At 41.2% G+C, this 17,340-nt stretch overlaps 1 protein-coding gene across 1 annotated transcript in view; it reads left to right on the top strand.

Moving 5' to 3' along the window:
• Nucleotides 1-17,340, top strand: part of LOC124789654 (dolichyl-phosphate beta-glucosyltransferase) — a 123,026-nt gene that overhangs the window by 50,764 nt on the left and 54,922 nt on the right. The window contains exon 4 of the mRNA XM_047257087.1: nucleotides 17,043-17,151. Within this exon, the coding sequence (XP_047113043.1) occupies nucleotides 17,043-17,151 (109 nt within the window). The remainder of the gene's footprint in view (nucleotides 1-17,042; nucleotides 17,152-17,340) is intronic.

Below are 17,340 nucleotides of genomic sequence, written 5' to 3'. Positions count from 1 at the left end.
CTCTGCCCCAGAACCTCCTGACACTGCAGTTGTTGCCAGTCTAGTCCGTGCACACTCCACCAGACAGTGTTTGTTTCTCTCCCAATCCATACACCATCCCTGCCCCTTCCCCGCCCCGTACAGATTGCTGCTTGCATCCCACGTGATAGTTGCATTCTGGCCTAAGATCTGGAGTTGGCAGCCATGTGTGCATGAAGGGTGCTTGTGTGTGTGAATGGAGTGTGTCTCTCGTTTACTGATGAAGGCTGTGGCCGAAAACTATATGTAAGTGTCTTTTAATTGTGCCAATGTGCAGCTTGACATGTCTTCTCTGTGGTAAGTAGCAATATACCTTTTCCCACATTGCTGATATTCCTACCTGGAGTTTCCATGTCTCATGTTAGTTTACTGGGCACGATGCATTATATTACATGACATAGGTAGGTAACTAACAAGTAAAAAAGCATGAATATGTCAAGATGTTTTGATTTAAACATCTTCAAAGCCGCCAGATAAGTTGAAAAGCTACTTCCTTTCTTTTATGTCCCTAACTCTTCCTAGGATATTTTTGTGCTATGAGTGGAGCATTTTTCACTATGGCACGTATGTGAAAATCATAGTGAAAACATGCAGTATAATTCATCCATGGCAAGAAGCAATGATGCTATACTTAATTAAGTGTTACATATGCTTGTATATGGACGCCTTGCGTTTGTCGTGGACATTCATGTGAAGTGAACATAGAAAATAACAGTGAGAGATGAAAAGTGTCTGTGTTTGATATGTTTGAAAGATGTTCTATTGTGGCGTAATAATTGAACAGTATTTAAAGGGAGTAGCAAGATTTATACTGGCAGCACATCATTACAGTTTTTTCCTTCCTTGTCTTGAAATTTTAATAATTACAGTGAATGTTGGATGGACACAAACATAAAACTAATACATTGAGATCTACTAGTAATTGCATTTAGCAGAATATCTCAGCATACTTTTTCTATTATTCCAAACATCAGTTGTGCAATTTGTAGTTAGGTACTTCCATATTGTGTATGGGCAAAATTGGGGGGGGGGGGGGGGGGGGGGGCGTGGTAGTGGAGCACCCCAATTTAGTGTGTGAGAGCATGATGTTAATTATTTGCATAGCACTGTTGCATAACTAACATATGATAAGATGAATGTAACAAGGAAAATAATCAATTATTGATAATATAAGCGGATAGATAAAAAACCTACTCACCAGCGGGTAAAACACACACACACACACACACACACACACACACACACACACACAAAATAGGATTTAACTGTAAAGCTTGTAAAAGTTAAATCCTTTTGTATGGGTGTTCCCCTGCCGCCACTTGGTGAGAAGATGTTTTATCTATCCATTTATATGGTAAGGTCAGTATTTTCTTAACCATTGTGTTGTGATGCTTGATTAGGTTCACAATGATGAATTAATAATGTTAGAAACTCACCGTATAACGGAGATGCTGAGTCGCAGATAGGCACAACAAAAAGATTTTCACACTTAAAGCTTTCAGCCAATGGCCTTTTTCAACAACACACACACACACACACACACACACACACGACTGCAGTCTCAGGCAACTGAAACCACACTCAGTTGTTGTGCCTATCTGCGACTCAGCATCTCCGTTATATGGTAAGAAGCAACTTTCCTTCTCATGATATTGTTACATTCCATGTCAATGTCATTGAACATCACACGAAGGTCCCTAGACAAAAGCCAACAGACAAACATCAATAGTCGCTATGACTATTGCGAAAAATATACTGGTAGATTATGCAGACATGAGGTAACAAGGGTGTATTAGGGTGTCCATGTTTCAAGCATTTCAGCACGTGCGTACCTTCTTCAGTAGTGAGTATCCCTAACTGCAGTGAGTGCCCTAGTATCACAACCAATAAATTTTTGTATTTTCCTCCAATGCAGAAGCACAATTCAACTTTGTGGCTAATAGTAACTTATTCTTCAGTTTTGACTATCCATAAGTTGAGACTGGCCACTTGCTTGCAGTAGGAGACTTTAGGATATTCTTTGCCTTCCACACTGCCTGGCACTACAGAGAGGGAGAGGGAGATAGAGAAAGAAAAAGAAAAAGAAAAAGAAAGAAAGGGGGAAAAGGAGATGTGTGCTTTAGTTAGTCCTGTACCCACATCTTCACTGAGCTAACATTACAGATTGCATACAGAAACTAAAAAATTATAAGGAGACACAACATCTGCTCAGTACTTACCTTTAGGACATGAAAATACAGTCTGTTAATAGACTCATGTAAAAGTAAGAAAACTATCCTAGAGTTTGAAACTGTTAGTTCCTTTCTCAGGGAGAAATAAGGGATAGATTGCTTACATCTGGGAAAGAATGGTAGGCCACTCAGATCACAAATTGGCTCATCTCAAGGGAAGAAGGTCAACAAGGGGTTTGGGTGACCTGTCCCTCTCTAACAGCAACACTGGTTGCCTTAAACGGCAATTGTTGTTAACGTTATACCTCCGTGAGGAATTTTTGACATGTGACCATGAGATAACCTAATGGAAACAGAACAATCAAACTGAGATTCGTTTCCGAAACACTCCAGCAAAGCATAACCAATAATAAATGGTGGGTCAAGAACAGACGTTTTCCCAGCACAGATGCAAGTTGTAGCATTAAATATTAAAACCGGTCGCCCACCTAATTAGGCATTCTTGGGTCAAGCAAAATCATAAAGCAGAAGGCAGTGCTAAGACTAACCTAACCTTCCTTGACACACACAGTAAACTCTTTCCTTATATCTGTTCATACTGCAACACAGTAACCTAATCTTGCAGATAAATGTGCTACTAACAAACAAATGGCCAATGAGATTGTAAACAGTAACGTATGCCTCTCAACAACATGTACCTTAAATGAGCTAGGTGCAACAGTTTATAAAACCAATTACTGACACACATGAAACTAGTTGCAATACTGAACAGGGGAAAGCCTGAAATGATTCTGAATTTAAATCAGGGGTCTGCTAATGATCACAATCTATAACTTCATTGCCTAATACAGGGTATCTAAGCATGTGCATTAACCATTTTACACTAGAATAGATAACACAGTAAATAGGAACTGTGATAGCTGTTTGCAGATGTGAGCTGAGTTGGTGACACTACACTTACAACTCCAGGCTGTGTTGGCTTCTGTCACACAGCTTGAGGCTGTTGCCAAGGAGCATCACTGTCAGGAGTCGGACGCGGGGATGTGAGGGATGTCGAGCATGTCCCAAGTGTCCCCCGATCGGTCCACTGCTGTAGCTACCCTGGCTACTGCTTGCACTGAGGTTGACCCCACACCCGTGGTCGAGTGGGAGATAATTCCAAAGTCTGGCAGGCAGCAAAAGACTTTCCAATTGGCCAATTCTAGGGCCTCCCCGGTTCGTTTGACAAACAGGTTTCGGGCATTATCTGTGACTGATGATGTCTCTGAGCTGGATGAAGTCGTCCATCCTGTTCCAGAGGAAGCTTCTTGGCCCGCAAGATCTGGCCATTCACAGAGGGTGGGTTTGCTGGTAGTTGGGAGCTCCAACGTTAGCCACGTAATAGGTCCCCTTAGGAACATGGCTGCCAAGGAGGGGAAGGAAGCCAGTGTGTACTCTGTATGCATACCAGGGGGAGTCATTCTGGATGTGGAAAGGATGCTTCCGGATGCCATGAAGAGTACAAGGTGCAGCCAACTGCAGGTGGTGGCTCATATCGTTACCAATGATGTGTCACTTTGGATCGGAGGAGATTCTCTCTGGTTTCAGGTGGCTAGCGGAAATGGCAAAGACTGCTTGTCTTGCTTGTGAGATTAAGGTGGAGCTCACCATATGCAGCATCATTGACAGAACCAACTGTCCTCTTTTGGTGCAGAGTTGAGTGGACAGTCTGAATCAGAGACCCAGACGGTTCTGTGACCGTGTAGGCTGCAAATTCCTTGACTTGCGCCATTGGGTGGTGGGTTTCTGAGTTCCGCTTAATAGGTCAAGAGCAACACAGGTAGCGGGGGTCTGGGCGGATTTTTAGGTTAGAGGGTCTCAGGTAACCACAGAAAGGGCATCCGTCTAAAAGGGAGCAGGTAAAACACAGTATGGTGGTTGTAGAAACGATCATTATTGTAGTTGTAAATTGTTGTAGCTGTGTTGGGAAAGAACCAGAGCTCCAAGCCCTAATAGTAGAAAGCACTGAAGCTCAAATAGTTATAGGTATGGAAAGCTGGCTAAAGCCGGAAATAAGTTCAGCCGAAATTTTTTCAAACGCCCTAACAGTGTTTAAAAAGATAGTTGGTGGAGGAGTATTTATTACTGTCAAAAGTAGTTTACCTTGTAGTGAAATTGAAGTAGATAGTTTCCTGTGAAATAGTATGCGTAGAGGTTATACTTGACAATTGGGCTAAACTATTAATTGGACCGTTTTGTGGACCCCCTGACTCAGAAGATATAGTTGCTGAAAAACTCAAAGAAAACTTGAGTCTCATTTCAAATAGGTACCCCAATCATACAATTATAGTCAGTGGTGACATCAATCTACCCTCGATATGCTGGAAAAATTATACATTTAAAGCCAGCAGCAGGCATAAAATGTCATCTGAAAGTGTACTGAATGCTTTCTCAGGAAATTATTTCGAACAAATAGAACCCGAGCCCTCTCTAAGCATAAATGGTTGCGAAAGCATACTTGACCTCTTAGCCACAATTAAACCTGAACAAATAGGGAGTAACATGATGGTTACAGGGATTAGCAACCACAAGGCAGTTGCTGCTAGGCTGAATACCATAACACTCTCAACCATCAAAAAGAAGCACAAAGTACATCTATTTAAAAATGCTGATAAAAATGCTCTTAATGCCTTTTTAAGAGACAGTCTCCACTCCTTCCATTCTGATTATGTAAGCGTAGAAAATATGAGAGATAGTATCGACGGCAATTGAGGGATATATACCACATAAATTAATAAGTGATGGTACTGATCTCCCATGGTACACAAAATGGGTCAGACCGCAGTTGCAGAAGCAACAAAAAAAGCTTGCCAAATTTAAAAGAATGCAAATCACCAAGATTGGCAAAATTTTGCAGAAGTTCAAAAGATAGCGCGTACTTCAATGTGAGATGCTTATAATAATTTCCACAATGAAACTCTGTCTCAGAATCTAGCAGAAAACCTAAAGAGATTCTGGTCATACATAAAGCACACCAATGGCAAAACGCAATCAATAACTTCACTGCACAGTAACAACGGTGAAGTCACTGATGACAGTGCCACAAAAGCAGAGCTATTAAATACGGTTTTCTGAAACTCCTTCACCAAAGAAGATTAAGTAAATATTCCTGAATTCCAATCAAGAATAACTGCCAAGATGAGAAACATAGAAGTAGATATCCTCAGTGTAGCAAAGCAGCTTAAATCACTTAATAAAGCTAAGGCCTCTGGTCCAGATTGTATACCAGTCAGGCTCCTTTCAGAGTATGCTGATACAATAGTTCCACATTTAGCAATTACATGCAACTGCTTGCTCACAGAAAGATCTGCATCTAAAGACTGGAAAAGGGAAATAGTGATACGCTGAATTACAGGCTGCTATCACTAACGTTGATTTGCAGTATGGTTGTGGAACATATACTGTGTTCGAATATTATGAATTACCTCGAAGAAAATGATTTATTGACACATAAGTCATCACAGATTCAGAAAATATCATTCTTGCGAAACACAACTAGCTCTTTATACTTGTGAAGTAATGAGTGCTATCGACCGGGAAAGTCAAATTGATTCCATATTTTTAGATTTCCAGAAGGCTTTCGACACTGTTCTCACAAGTGTCTTTTAACCAGATTGCGTGCTTATGGAATATTGCCTGAGCTGTGTGACTGAATTCACGATTTCCTCTCAGAAAGGTCACCGTTCGTAGTAATAGACGGAAATTCATCGCGTAAAACAGAAGTAGTATCGGCTTTCCCAAAGGAAGCGTTATAGGCCCTCTATTGTTCTTGATCTATATTAACGACACAGGAGACAATCCGAGTAGCCGTTCTTAGTTAGATTGTTTGCACATGGTGCTGTCATTTACCATCTTGTAAAGTCATCAGACGACCAAAACAAATTGCAAAATGATTTAGATATGATATTTGTATGGTGCAGAAAGTGGCAGTTGGCCATGAATAAAGAAAAGTGTGAAGTTATTCACATGAGTACTAAAAGAAATCCGCTAAATTTCGATTACGCGATAAGTCACACAAACCTGAAGGCTGTAAATTCAACTAAATACTTAGGGATTACAGTTACAAATAAGCTAAACTGGAACAATCACATAGTGTTGTGGGTAGAGCAAACCAAAGACTGTGATTCATTGGCAGAACACTTAAAAAGGACTACTAAAGAGATTGCTTACACTACGCTTGTCTGTTCTATTATGGAGTACTGCTGTGTGATATGGGATCCGCATCAGGTGGGACCGACAAATGACATCGAAAAAGTTCAAAGGAGGACAGCTCGTTTTGTATTATTGCGAAATAGGAGAGATCATGCCACAGACATAATATGTGAATTGGAGTGGCAATCATTAAAACAAAGGTGTTTATCGTTGCAATGGGATCTTTTCACGAAATTTCAATCACCAGTTTTCGCTTCCAATTGCAAAAACATTCTGTTGGCACCCACCTACATAAGGAGAAATAATCATCACAATAAAATAAGAGAAATCAGGGCTCACACAGAAAAATTTAAGTGCTTGTTTTTCCTGCACACCATTCGAGAATGGAACGGAAGAGAGACAGCATGAAGATGGTTCATTGAACCCTCTGCCAGGCACTTTATTGTGAATAGCAGAGTAATCACGTAGATGTAAGAAGCAGTCCTTTGACTTACTCAGAAATATAATTGGCTGCGCAAATGACAACATGACATAAATTCAACCACTTCCTCATAATAGATTAGGACACCCAGAATGAAATTCACTAGGTTATGATTCCTGTCCAGGTTTGTGATTTGGGATGATCACTGGTGTAAGATAGAGTTTTTAGCAACACCACAATTATTATTATTATAAAATCAACCAAATTTCACAAATACCTGGTCCATTTACAGAGTGCCAAAAATAAACAATTTAGTGGAAGGCTAGTGGTGCTGGTGGCATAATTTTCAGTGGCTATTAACCTGGCGGCAATGCAGTCATGGCAGTACTGTTGGCCTCGCCCTGTTACATATCTTCTTGCTGTCGGAATGATACACTCCTGGAAATTGAAATAAGAACACCGTGAATTCATTGTCCCAGGAAGGGGAAACTTTATTGACACATTCCTGGGGTCAGATACATCACATGATCACACTGACAGAACCACAGGCACATAGACACAGGCAACAGAGCATGCACAATGTCGGCACTAGTACAGTGTATATCCACCTTTCGCAGCAATGGAGGCTGCTATTCTCCCATGGAGACGATCGTAGAGATGCTGGATGTAGTCCTGTGGAACGGCTTGCCATGCCATTTCCACCTGGCGCCTCAGTTGGACCAGCGTTCGTGCTGGACGTGCAGACCACGTGAGACGATGCTTCATCCAGTCCCAAACATGCTCAATGGGGGACAGATCCGGAGATCTTGCTGGCCAGGGTAGTTGACTTACACCTTCTAGAGCACGTTGGGTGGCACGGGATACATGCGGGCGTGCATTGTCCTGTTGGAACAGCAAGTTCCCTTGCCGGTCTAGGAATGGTAGAACGATGGGTTCGATGACGGTTTGGATGTACCGTGCACTATTCAGTGTCCCCTCGACGATCACCAGTGGTGTACGGCCAGTGTAGGAGATCGCTCCCCACACCATGATGCCGGGTGTTGGCCCTGTGTGCCTCGGTCGTATGCAGTCCTGATTGTGGCGCTCACCTGCACGGCGCCAAACACGCATACGACCATCATTGGCACCAAGGCAGAAGAGACTCTCATCGCTGAAGACGACACGTCTCCATTCGTCCCTCCATTCACGCCTGTCGCGACACCACTGGAGGCGGGCTGCACGATGTTGGGGCGTGAGCGGAAGACGGCCTAACGGTGTGCGGGACCGTAGCCCAGCTTCATGGAGACGGTTGCGAATGGTCCTCGCCGATACCCCAGGAGCAACAGTGTCCCTAATTTGCTGGGAAGTGGCGGTGCGGTCCCCTACGGCACTGCGTAGGATCCTACGGTCTTGGCGTGCATCCGTGCGTCGCTGCGGTCCGGTCCCAGGTCGACGGGCACGTGCACCTTCCGCCGACCACTGGCAACAACATCGATGTACTGAGGAGACCTCACGCCCCACGTGTTGAGCAATTCGGCGGTACGTCCACCCGGCCTCCCGCATGCCCACTATACGCCCTCGCTCAAAGTCCGTCAACTGCACATACGGTTCACGTCCACGCTGTCGCGGCATGCTACCAGTGTTAAAGACTGCGATGGAACTCCGTATGCCACGGCAAACTGGCTGACACTGACAGCGGCGGTGCACAAATGCTGCGCAGCTAGCGCCATTCGACGGCCAACGCCGCGGTTCCTGGTGTGTCCGCTGTGCCGTGCGTGTGATCATTGCTTGTACAGCCCTCTCGCAGTGTCCGGAGCAAGTATGGTGGGTCTGACACACCGGTGTCAATGTGTTCTTTTTTCCATTTCCAGGAGTGTATTTATAGGGCTAAAAATCATGCCATGATAATGGTATCACCAAATGCAGCATCTGAGGCCCATAAATACTGCCCTTGAGCTCTTTTGGCCTCAAAACTCTGGGAATATGAGCCACAATAATCTGCTTCCCCACATCTCTTACATTTAACCCTATGTTCCCTAACTGTGGACCAAGTCCTTTACAGTACATTACATAACAATCATTTAAATAGTTATTTAAGTTCACAAGCATAATTTAAACAACATTGTTCAAAAACTCACATAACTGAAACATGTATGCATAGACAAAGAATTTCCATGACAGATACAACATTAGACATAAGCTAACTACAAAATGGCACACAAATATTGATTCAGATACAAAATAGGGCCAAAGTAAGTGTTAATAGCTCCTTTTGCCCACCTGCTCCAATATATCCTCCTTTCTTCCATGAGGAAGGAACTAACAGTTTGAAAGCCAGGATAATTAATAACTCTGCACACAGTTTTTCTAAATATGCATGCTATTCATCCGACAAAATTCTCTTTGCTTCCGCATGCGACCTCTTTGTTTGTATGTGCCCCACAAGTAGCCTCCTTTCTCTCTAATATACTTCTGAGCCCATTTGCTGCAGTTGTGTTCCACTTCATGCATATATTCATTGAATTTTTTCTCCATTTAACAGAAAATGATACTTTCCAATGTATTTCTCACTTACTGCTAAAAACACCAAATTGGTCCCTAGTATGCTCATTTACCTAAAAACATATAATCCAGGTATAGTACATTTCTTTTTTTAATGCTGGTTCCTCTTTTGATACCATGCCAAAATAGGAGGAAGTTTTGTGAATATTCCAAGCAAAATACTAGTTCTGACTTTATTACCTACTTCAAAAGATAGAAATGAATATTAAAACAAGTGTTTTCAAAAGCAAAAAACTAGAAAATGACAAAGTAATGTGTAATTTCAAGAATGAAACTGCAGCAACCTGGCAAGTTATAAGAAGAGAAATAGGTGCAGGGCCAGTTGATGACAGTACTACAGACTTCATTATTAATAACAGTGGCTAGTGCTTTCAACCATTATTTCTCCAACATAGCACAGCATTTGATAAAAACTCGCGAAAAAACAGCCCTACAATAAGAGTGTACAATCAGATCAAAAAATTCATGCAAATACATTATTCATGCATCTAGCAACACCCAAGGAACTGTAAAATTATAAAGAGATTACCTAATAAATATTCATTGGGTGCTGGTGAGAACAGATACTATCATCAAAACTTGTGTAACATTTCTTGTGGCACCACTAGCAGACATAGTAAATCATCATTTGAGAAAGTGTATATCCAAATAGAGTAATATTGATAAAGTAACACCTCTGTATAAGAAGGGTGCAAAAGATGAAACCAAGCAAGGTCGTTGTGGTGTAACAGACGACAAGTGGTCTGTTGCATGCGCCATTTATCGCCCCTGGCCTTGCACAAATTCTAATTAAATGATAAAATTGAGTTGCTGGTTAGGATTTGTTAGTTATGTGCATAAATACTGCGGAAGTATTTGGTTTTTATATGTGCAGATAATTCAAACACAGAGCCAGCAGCCGGCGCGGACTTTCGTTGACGTGGCAAGTAGCGGGCCGCCATGGAGCAAACACAGTAAGGCTGATGACGTCGCTCCATGGAGGTCCAGAGTCACGGCGGTGGGATACTCCGAGGCGGTTGTTGGACTTCGGAGGAAAAAAACAAAGAATGTATAATGAGGAACTTTGTGTATAACAGTGAAAGTAGGAAGAAGCAATTTAACGGCCGGTAACGCAGTAGGCGGTACCTGAAGAGCCGACTGTACATAGGTATCAGAAATAAATCACTGTAACTATTGTAAAAAAGGAGTTCTGAGTAAGAGATATTACGAGAAGCTGTCAGACAGCGTCAGTTACTGGTGAATGATCGCCATAGGCGACATTTTCTTCATCAGCTGCGCTGTCTCCTCTTTCACTTGACGAATTTAGTGAACATTAAGACAGAGCCGAACCACGCAAATAATAAAACTCGTCAGTGGGGCGGGGACAGCGCATCGTGAAGTGGTTAGCGCACTGGGCTCGCATGCGGGAGGACAATGGTCCAAACCCGCATCTGGCCATCCTGATTTACGTTTTGCATGATTTCTCTAAATCGCTTCAGGCAAATGCGGGGATGGTTCCTTTGCAAGGGCATGGCTCATTTCGTTTCTCATCTTTCTCTAATACAATGGGGCCAGTGGCATCACTATTTACTGGCCTCCCCCAGACAAACCAACCAACTAAAATGTGAAATTGCTAATTATAGACCATTTTGACTCATAAAGGACTCACAAGATTGGTCCAGAGCTAGAAAGTCAACATAGTCAGCAGTTCTTACATTTTTAAATGAAACACTAATGCAGTGCATGATAAGCAACATACACTGAAGAACCAAAGAAACTTGTACACCTACCTAATACCGTGCAGGGCCCCCGTGAGCACACAGAGCTGCTGCATCACGACGTGGCATGGACTTGACTAATGTCTGAGGGAATTAACACCCTGAATTCCACAGGGTTGTCCATAAATCTGAGAGTATGAGGGGGTGGAGATCTCTTCTGACCAGCACATTGCAAGGCATTCCAGATGTGCTCAATAATGTTCATGTTTGGTGAGTTTGGTAGCCAGCTGAAGTGTTTAAACTCAGAATAGTGTTCCTGGAGCTACTATGTAACAATTCTGAACGTGTGGGTTGTTATACAGGGTGATTCAAAAAGAATACCACAACTTTAAGAATGTGTATTTAATGAAAGAAACATAATATAACCTTCTGTTGTACATCATTACAAAGAGTATTTAAAAAGGTTTTTTTCACTCAAAAACAAGTTCAGAGATGTTCAATATGGCCCCCTCCAGACACTCGAGCAATATCAACCCGATACTCCAACTCGTTCCACACTCTCTGTAGCATATCAGGCGTAACAGTTTGGATAGCTGCTCTTATTTCTCGTTTCAAATCACCAATGGTGGCTGGGAGAGGTGGCCGAAACACCATATCCTTAGCATACCCCCATAAGAAAAAATCGCAGGGGGTAAGATCAGGGCTTCTTGGAGGCCAGTGATGAAGTGCTCTGTCACGGGCTGCCTGGCGGCCGATCCATCGCCTCGGGCAGTTGACGTTCAGGTTTCATAACTAACCTTTTTCGTAGGACTCTCCATACAGTTGATTGTGGAATTTGCAGCTCTCTGCTAGCTCTGCGAGTCAATTTTCCTAGGCTGCGAACAAATGCTTGCTGGATGCGTGCCACATTTTCATCACTCGTTCTCGGCCGTCCAGAACTTTTCCCTTTGCACAAACACCCATTCTCTGTAAACTGTTTATACCAACGTTTAATACACCACCTATCAGGAGGTTTAACACCATACTTCGTTCGAAATGCACGCTGAACAACTGTCGTCGATTCACTTCTGCCGTACTCAATAACACAAAAAGCTTTCTGTTGAGCGGTCGCCATCCTAGCATCAACTGACGCTGACGCCTAATCAACAGTGCCTCAAGCGAACAAATGTACAACTAAATGAAACTTTATAGCTCCCTTAATTCGCCGACAGATAGTGCTTAGCTCTGCCTTTTGTCGTTGCAGAGTTTTAAATTCCTAAAGTTGTGGTATTCTTTTTGAATCACCCTGTATTGTCCTTCTGGAAATGCCCAAGTCCATCGGAATGCACAATGGGCATGAATGGATGCAGGTGATCAGACAGGAGGCTTAAGCACATGTCACCTGTCTGAATCGTATCTAGATGCATCAGGGGTCCCATATCACTCCAATTGAATATGCCTCACACCATTACGGAGCCTCCACCAGCTTGAACAGTCCACTGCTGACATGCAGAGTCAATGGATTCATGAGGTTGTCTCTATACCTGTACACGTCCGCCTTCTCAGTATAATTTGAAATGAGACTCATCCGACAAGGAAACATTGGCTATACATGTATGTTATGTTGTGGACACAAGTAAATAAATAAAAAGTTCCAAAGAAAGTATGTGCTGATAGGAGTGAATATTACCGAATTATCAGTTTAATAAGTTGTGGTTGCAGCATACTAACACAAATTCTTTACAGAAGAACAGAAACAGTGGTAGAAGCTGACCATGGGGAAGATCATTTTGGATTCTGGAGAAATGTTATAACACATGAGGCACTACTGAACCTATGACTTCTCGTAGAAGATAAATTAAGGAAGGCAAACCTACATTTATAGCATTTGCAGACTCAGAGAAAGTTTTGACATTGTTGACTGGAGTACTATTCTTTTAAATCTTGAAGGTAGCAGGGGTAAAATACAGAGAGCAAAAGGCTATTTAAAATATTTACAAAAACCAGACTGCAGTTATAAGAGTCAAGGGTCATGAAAGGGAAGCAGTGGTTGAGAAGGTAGTGAGATGGGGTTGTAGCCTATCACCGATGTTATTCAGTCTGTTCACTGGGCAAGCAGAAAAGGAAACAAAAGAAAAATTTGTAGTAGGAATTAAAGTTTAGGGAGAAGAAGTAAAAACTTTGAAGTTTGCTGATGACGATTTAATTCTGTCAGAGACAGCAAAGGACTTGGAAGAGCAGTTCGACAGAATGAACAGTGTCTTGAAAGGAGGATATAAGATGAATGTCAGCAAAAGCAAAATAAGGATAATGGAATGTAGTAGAATTAAATCAGGCAATGTGAGGGAATTAGGTTGGGAAATGAGACACTAAAAGTAGCAGGTCAGTTTTGTTATTTGGGCAGCAAAGTAACTGATGGTGGATGAATCAGAGAAGATATAAAATGTGGACTTACAATGATGAAAAGTGTTTCTGAAGAAGAGAACTCTCTTAACATTGGATATAGATTGTCAGGAAGACAAGTTTAGACAAGAAGAGAATAGAAGCTTTTGAAATGTGGTTCTACAGAAGAATGCTGAAGATTGTGTGGGTAGATCACGTAAATAATGATGAGGTACTGAGTAGAATTAGGGAGAACAGAAATTTGTGCACAACATGACTAGAAGAAGGGATCGGTTGATAGGTCACTTTATGAGACATAGAGAGAACACCACTTTAGTATTGGAGGAAATTGTGGGGGTAAAAATTGTAGAGGGAGACCAGGAGATGAATACAGTAAGCAAATTCAGAAGAATTTAACTTGCAGTAGTTATTTGGGGAGGAAGAGGCTAGCACAGGATATAGTAACGTGGAGTGCTGCATCAAACCAGTTTTTGGACTTAAGGCCGCATCAACTGTCTTATGGCATCATATTCCTGGGTTAACCTGTCATTGAGGAAAGAACAATGTTTTCTGCACGTATCCACCCTAGAACATTTTGTAGACAGCTCTTTAACCAGCTGAGCATAGTAACAACAGCATCACAGTACACTTAGTTCCTTACATTGTTTGTTGCCAACAATCAGTCACAGTTTGAAAACAACAGTAACTTTCATAAATGTAATACTGGTAGGAGAAATGATTTACACTATCCATAACTCAGGTTTAGTATGGCACAGAAAGAAGTGATGTTTCAGCCATAAAAATCTTCGACCACCTGTCCACTGAAGTAAAGATTTTAATAGAGAATAAAATTAATTTCAAGTACAAACTATCTGCTTGACAACTTCTTCTACTCCAAAGAATAATTTCTGAATGTGTAGTACGATTGTGTGTGTGTGTGTGTGTGTGTGTGTGTGTGTGTGTGAGAGAGAGAGAGAGAGAGAAATGAAAGCAAATCCATATTGCTGAAATATTTCATCGTAGTTTTGCTTTTTCACATGCATGTCTACAATTCTATTTCTCTGCACTTACCTGTCATAGCTGAAAGGTCCTGTTGCTGCAGGATCTGTGGTCTCATTATTATGTGTTGACTTGGTCTTTGAAAGATGTAACTACTTATCCATTGCTAAGCTATTTTGAATTATGTATGTCGTGAAACAATGCCAGCCCCTAACTTGACAAAATCTACCTGCTTGTTTCTGACCTTGTATGCCAAAGCACATTAGAAACACTGGATTACTTTATACAAAATTCTGTCAGTTTTACACTAAACAGATAAACACTGTCACTCAAACTGAGAAGTTTGGTGGATCTCTCAACACAACAGATCATACACTTGTACTATCCATGCCCACTCATTCGGCAACACAGCTAGTTCTTGGGTGTGATTGTTGGAACCTGACAGGAGTTCCCTACACTTCAGTAGTTACACATTGGTCAAAGCAGAGGAAACAGATGGCCTAAATCTATTATTAGTGACAGCTATGAATGATTGCAATAAAATACGAAAAACCGAAACCAATGGTTGTAAGCGGTGAGTGGTTGCAGTTGATCATTTTTTACTATGCAACAAACAATATGAACACTGTTGTGAAAGTGAAGGATAAGATTAAGAGTCACAAAAACATTTTTTTTCTGGATTACTATGTGAGTCCCAGTTTAAGAAGCCATGCAACGCAGATTTGCTTGTACTGATATGGAACCTATGTAGAGCAGTTGGGTGGGAAATAAAGTAGGCAAGTAGAAGTCAGTGGCTGTGTTCATCCACAGAGAGATTACTTCACTGTTATTATTTGACTGGGACACTTTCTGGAATTTTGTGCTAGAATAGAGTGTATATTACTGAGTTGTGCATGTTTGATGATGATCAAGCATTGTGTCAAGAGAAGTGACCTATGGAGAACAATGTTCACAGACACCAGTGAGATGATCTTCTTGCAGCATTCAGAAGCATAAGGCCCTTGTCCAGACTCCCAGTTTTTTTCTTAGGTCTGTGATGGGACTTCATAGGAAAATTTCTAAACATGTTGTTTCTGAAGGAATGTCCCATAATGCTCACTCACAAATCATAAGATTTAACATTGCATTGAACTATACATACACTGGAAAATACAGACACAGCCCTACTGTATTTTATGCCAAAGGAAGGCAATCTGACTAGTCAAACAATGTCCCTCACTGTGTGTGAAACATACAATTTGTTTATGAATGCTTCGGGATGTAAGACACTAGGAGATATGAAAGTTTGTGTTTGTCCTCAATGCATGCTCAGTGGCCAAGGCATTTAAGGTGACAGCTTGCTTAAAGTCAGAAATCTGGGTCCGAATCATGGTCCAGCACAAATTTTCAAAAGTTGTTATAAATCATATAGCTATTGTACAATCACATTCACAATTTGAGAATACATTTCATAATTTAATGTGGCTGTCAATCGTCAGCAGTGTCATGTATGTATGTCCGAAGGAACATTACATTGAACTATACAGACACTGTGCTGCTGTATTTTATACCAAAGCAAGGAAATCTGATGAGCAAAACACTGTCTCTCCCTCAGCAGGAATCAGGCGATTTTTATGTTAGAATTAAGGAATGTAAGACACCAGGACATATGGGAGTTTGGGTTGGTCCTAGAGGTGTACTCGGATGGCAAGGGAGGTTATGGTGATTGCTTGTGTAAAGTGGGAAATCTGGGTTTGAGTGCTGGTCTAGTGCAAATTTTTGAATGTTACTAGTACATGCATGTCCAATGGAACATTGCATTGGACTATACATACACTGTAAAATACAAAGACAGCCCTACTGTGGTTTTCTATTTGTGATGTACTGTACTTGCCTCATTTTCTTGACTGCTGCCAGCCATTTCTGTGTAATTTCCCTGAAGTCATTTGTCATTGTTGTGTTCACAGAATTCTTCTACTACCATTGCATTTTTTCCTATTCCCCTATTTTCCTTGCTTCATCCCATAACTCTCTAATTGAATTAATAGTGTAACAGTTAAGACCACTGCTCATTATAAATGGGAGTTTGGGCTAAAGTCCTTGCCTGGAACAAATATTCATGCTGTGTCACAACATATTCATTGCAAGAAGGTCTATTCATTCACACTTTTTGTCATGTTTATGGCCTACTGTGAACTAGCTGCAATACGCTTACTGTGATTTTACTGCAGTGTAGAAACATGTGTTGAAATTACTCAGTGTGTATACTAGGCCTAATCTGTGGGCACTGGTAGTTGTGCAGTTGTTTTAAGATTGATGTGATAAGATGCTGCATTACCTATTACTGCCCTGTCAAAAACTTACTTTAGTCAATACTGATATTTCTATCTTGTTTCTTTTGCATATATAGGTTTTGTAACAGTCAGTCACTTAAATCCAGGTCATGCTCAGTTAGTTAACATAACCTGTTCTGTTCCACAACTAGTTTGCAGCATCCCCAAAGTGGGTGGCTCTTTTGCCATTTTATTGTTTTCTCAAGTAAATTTTCTTTTAATACAGTACATGAATTTTTACTGTTAAATTAAGTTCAACCACTTTACCTGTTTTTGATAGTGTATGTGTGCTTTTGCTCACATTATGATTTTTCTTTGTCTTTATTTTCAGGGTGTTCTAAGCTCCCGAGGAGCTGTTATACTTTTTGCTGATGCTGATGGTGCTACAAAGTTTTCAGAACTTGAAAAACTTGAAACGAGCCTCCAGAAGTTGACTGGAGGTACAAAGTCTCATTATTACATGTATTTCTTTTTAATTATACTTTGCACTGCTGTGGTTCAAAATTCTTCTGATATATGTATTATTATCAATACTTTATTAATATTTAAAACATATCTTATTTGTGAAGAGACAGTAGTCATATTTTAATCTGAATCCTCTTCCCTAACTGCCATTTTATACAGTCTTC

Source organism: Schistocerca piceifrons, chromosome 3 (genome assembly GCF_021461385.2).
Source record: "Schistocerca piceifrons isolate TAMUIC-IGC-003096 chromosome 3, iqSchPice1.1, whole genome shotgun sequence".
Lineage (NCBI taxonomy): Eukaryota > Metazoa > Arthropoda > Insecta > Orthoptera > Acrididae > Schistocerca > Schistocerca piceifrons.
The sequence above is the reverse complement of the archived record's forward strand: the minus strand, read 5'-3'. Positions and strand labels throughout refer to the sequence as shown.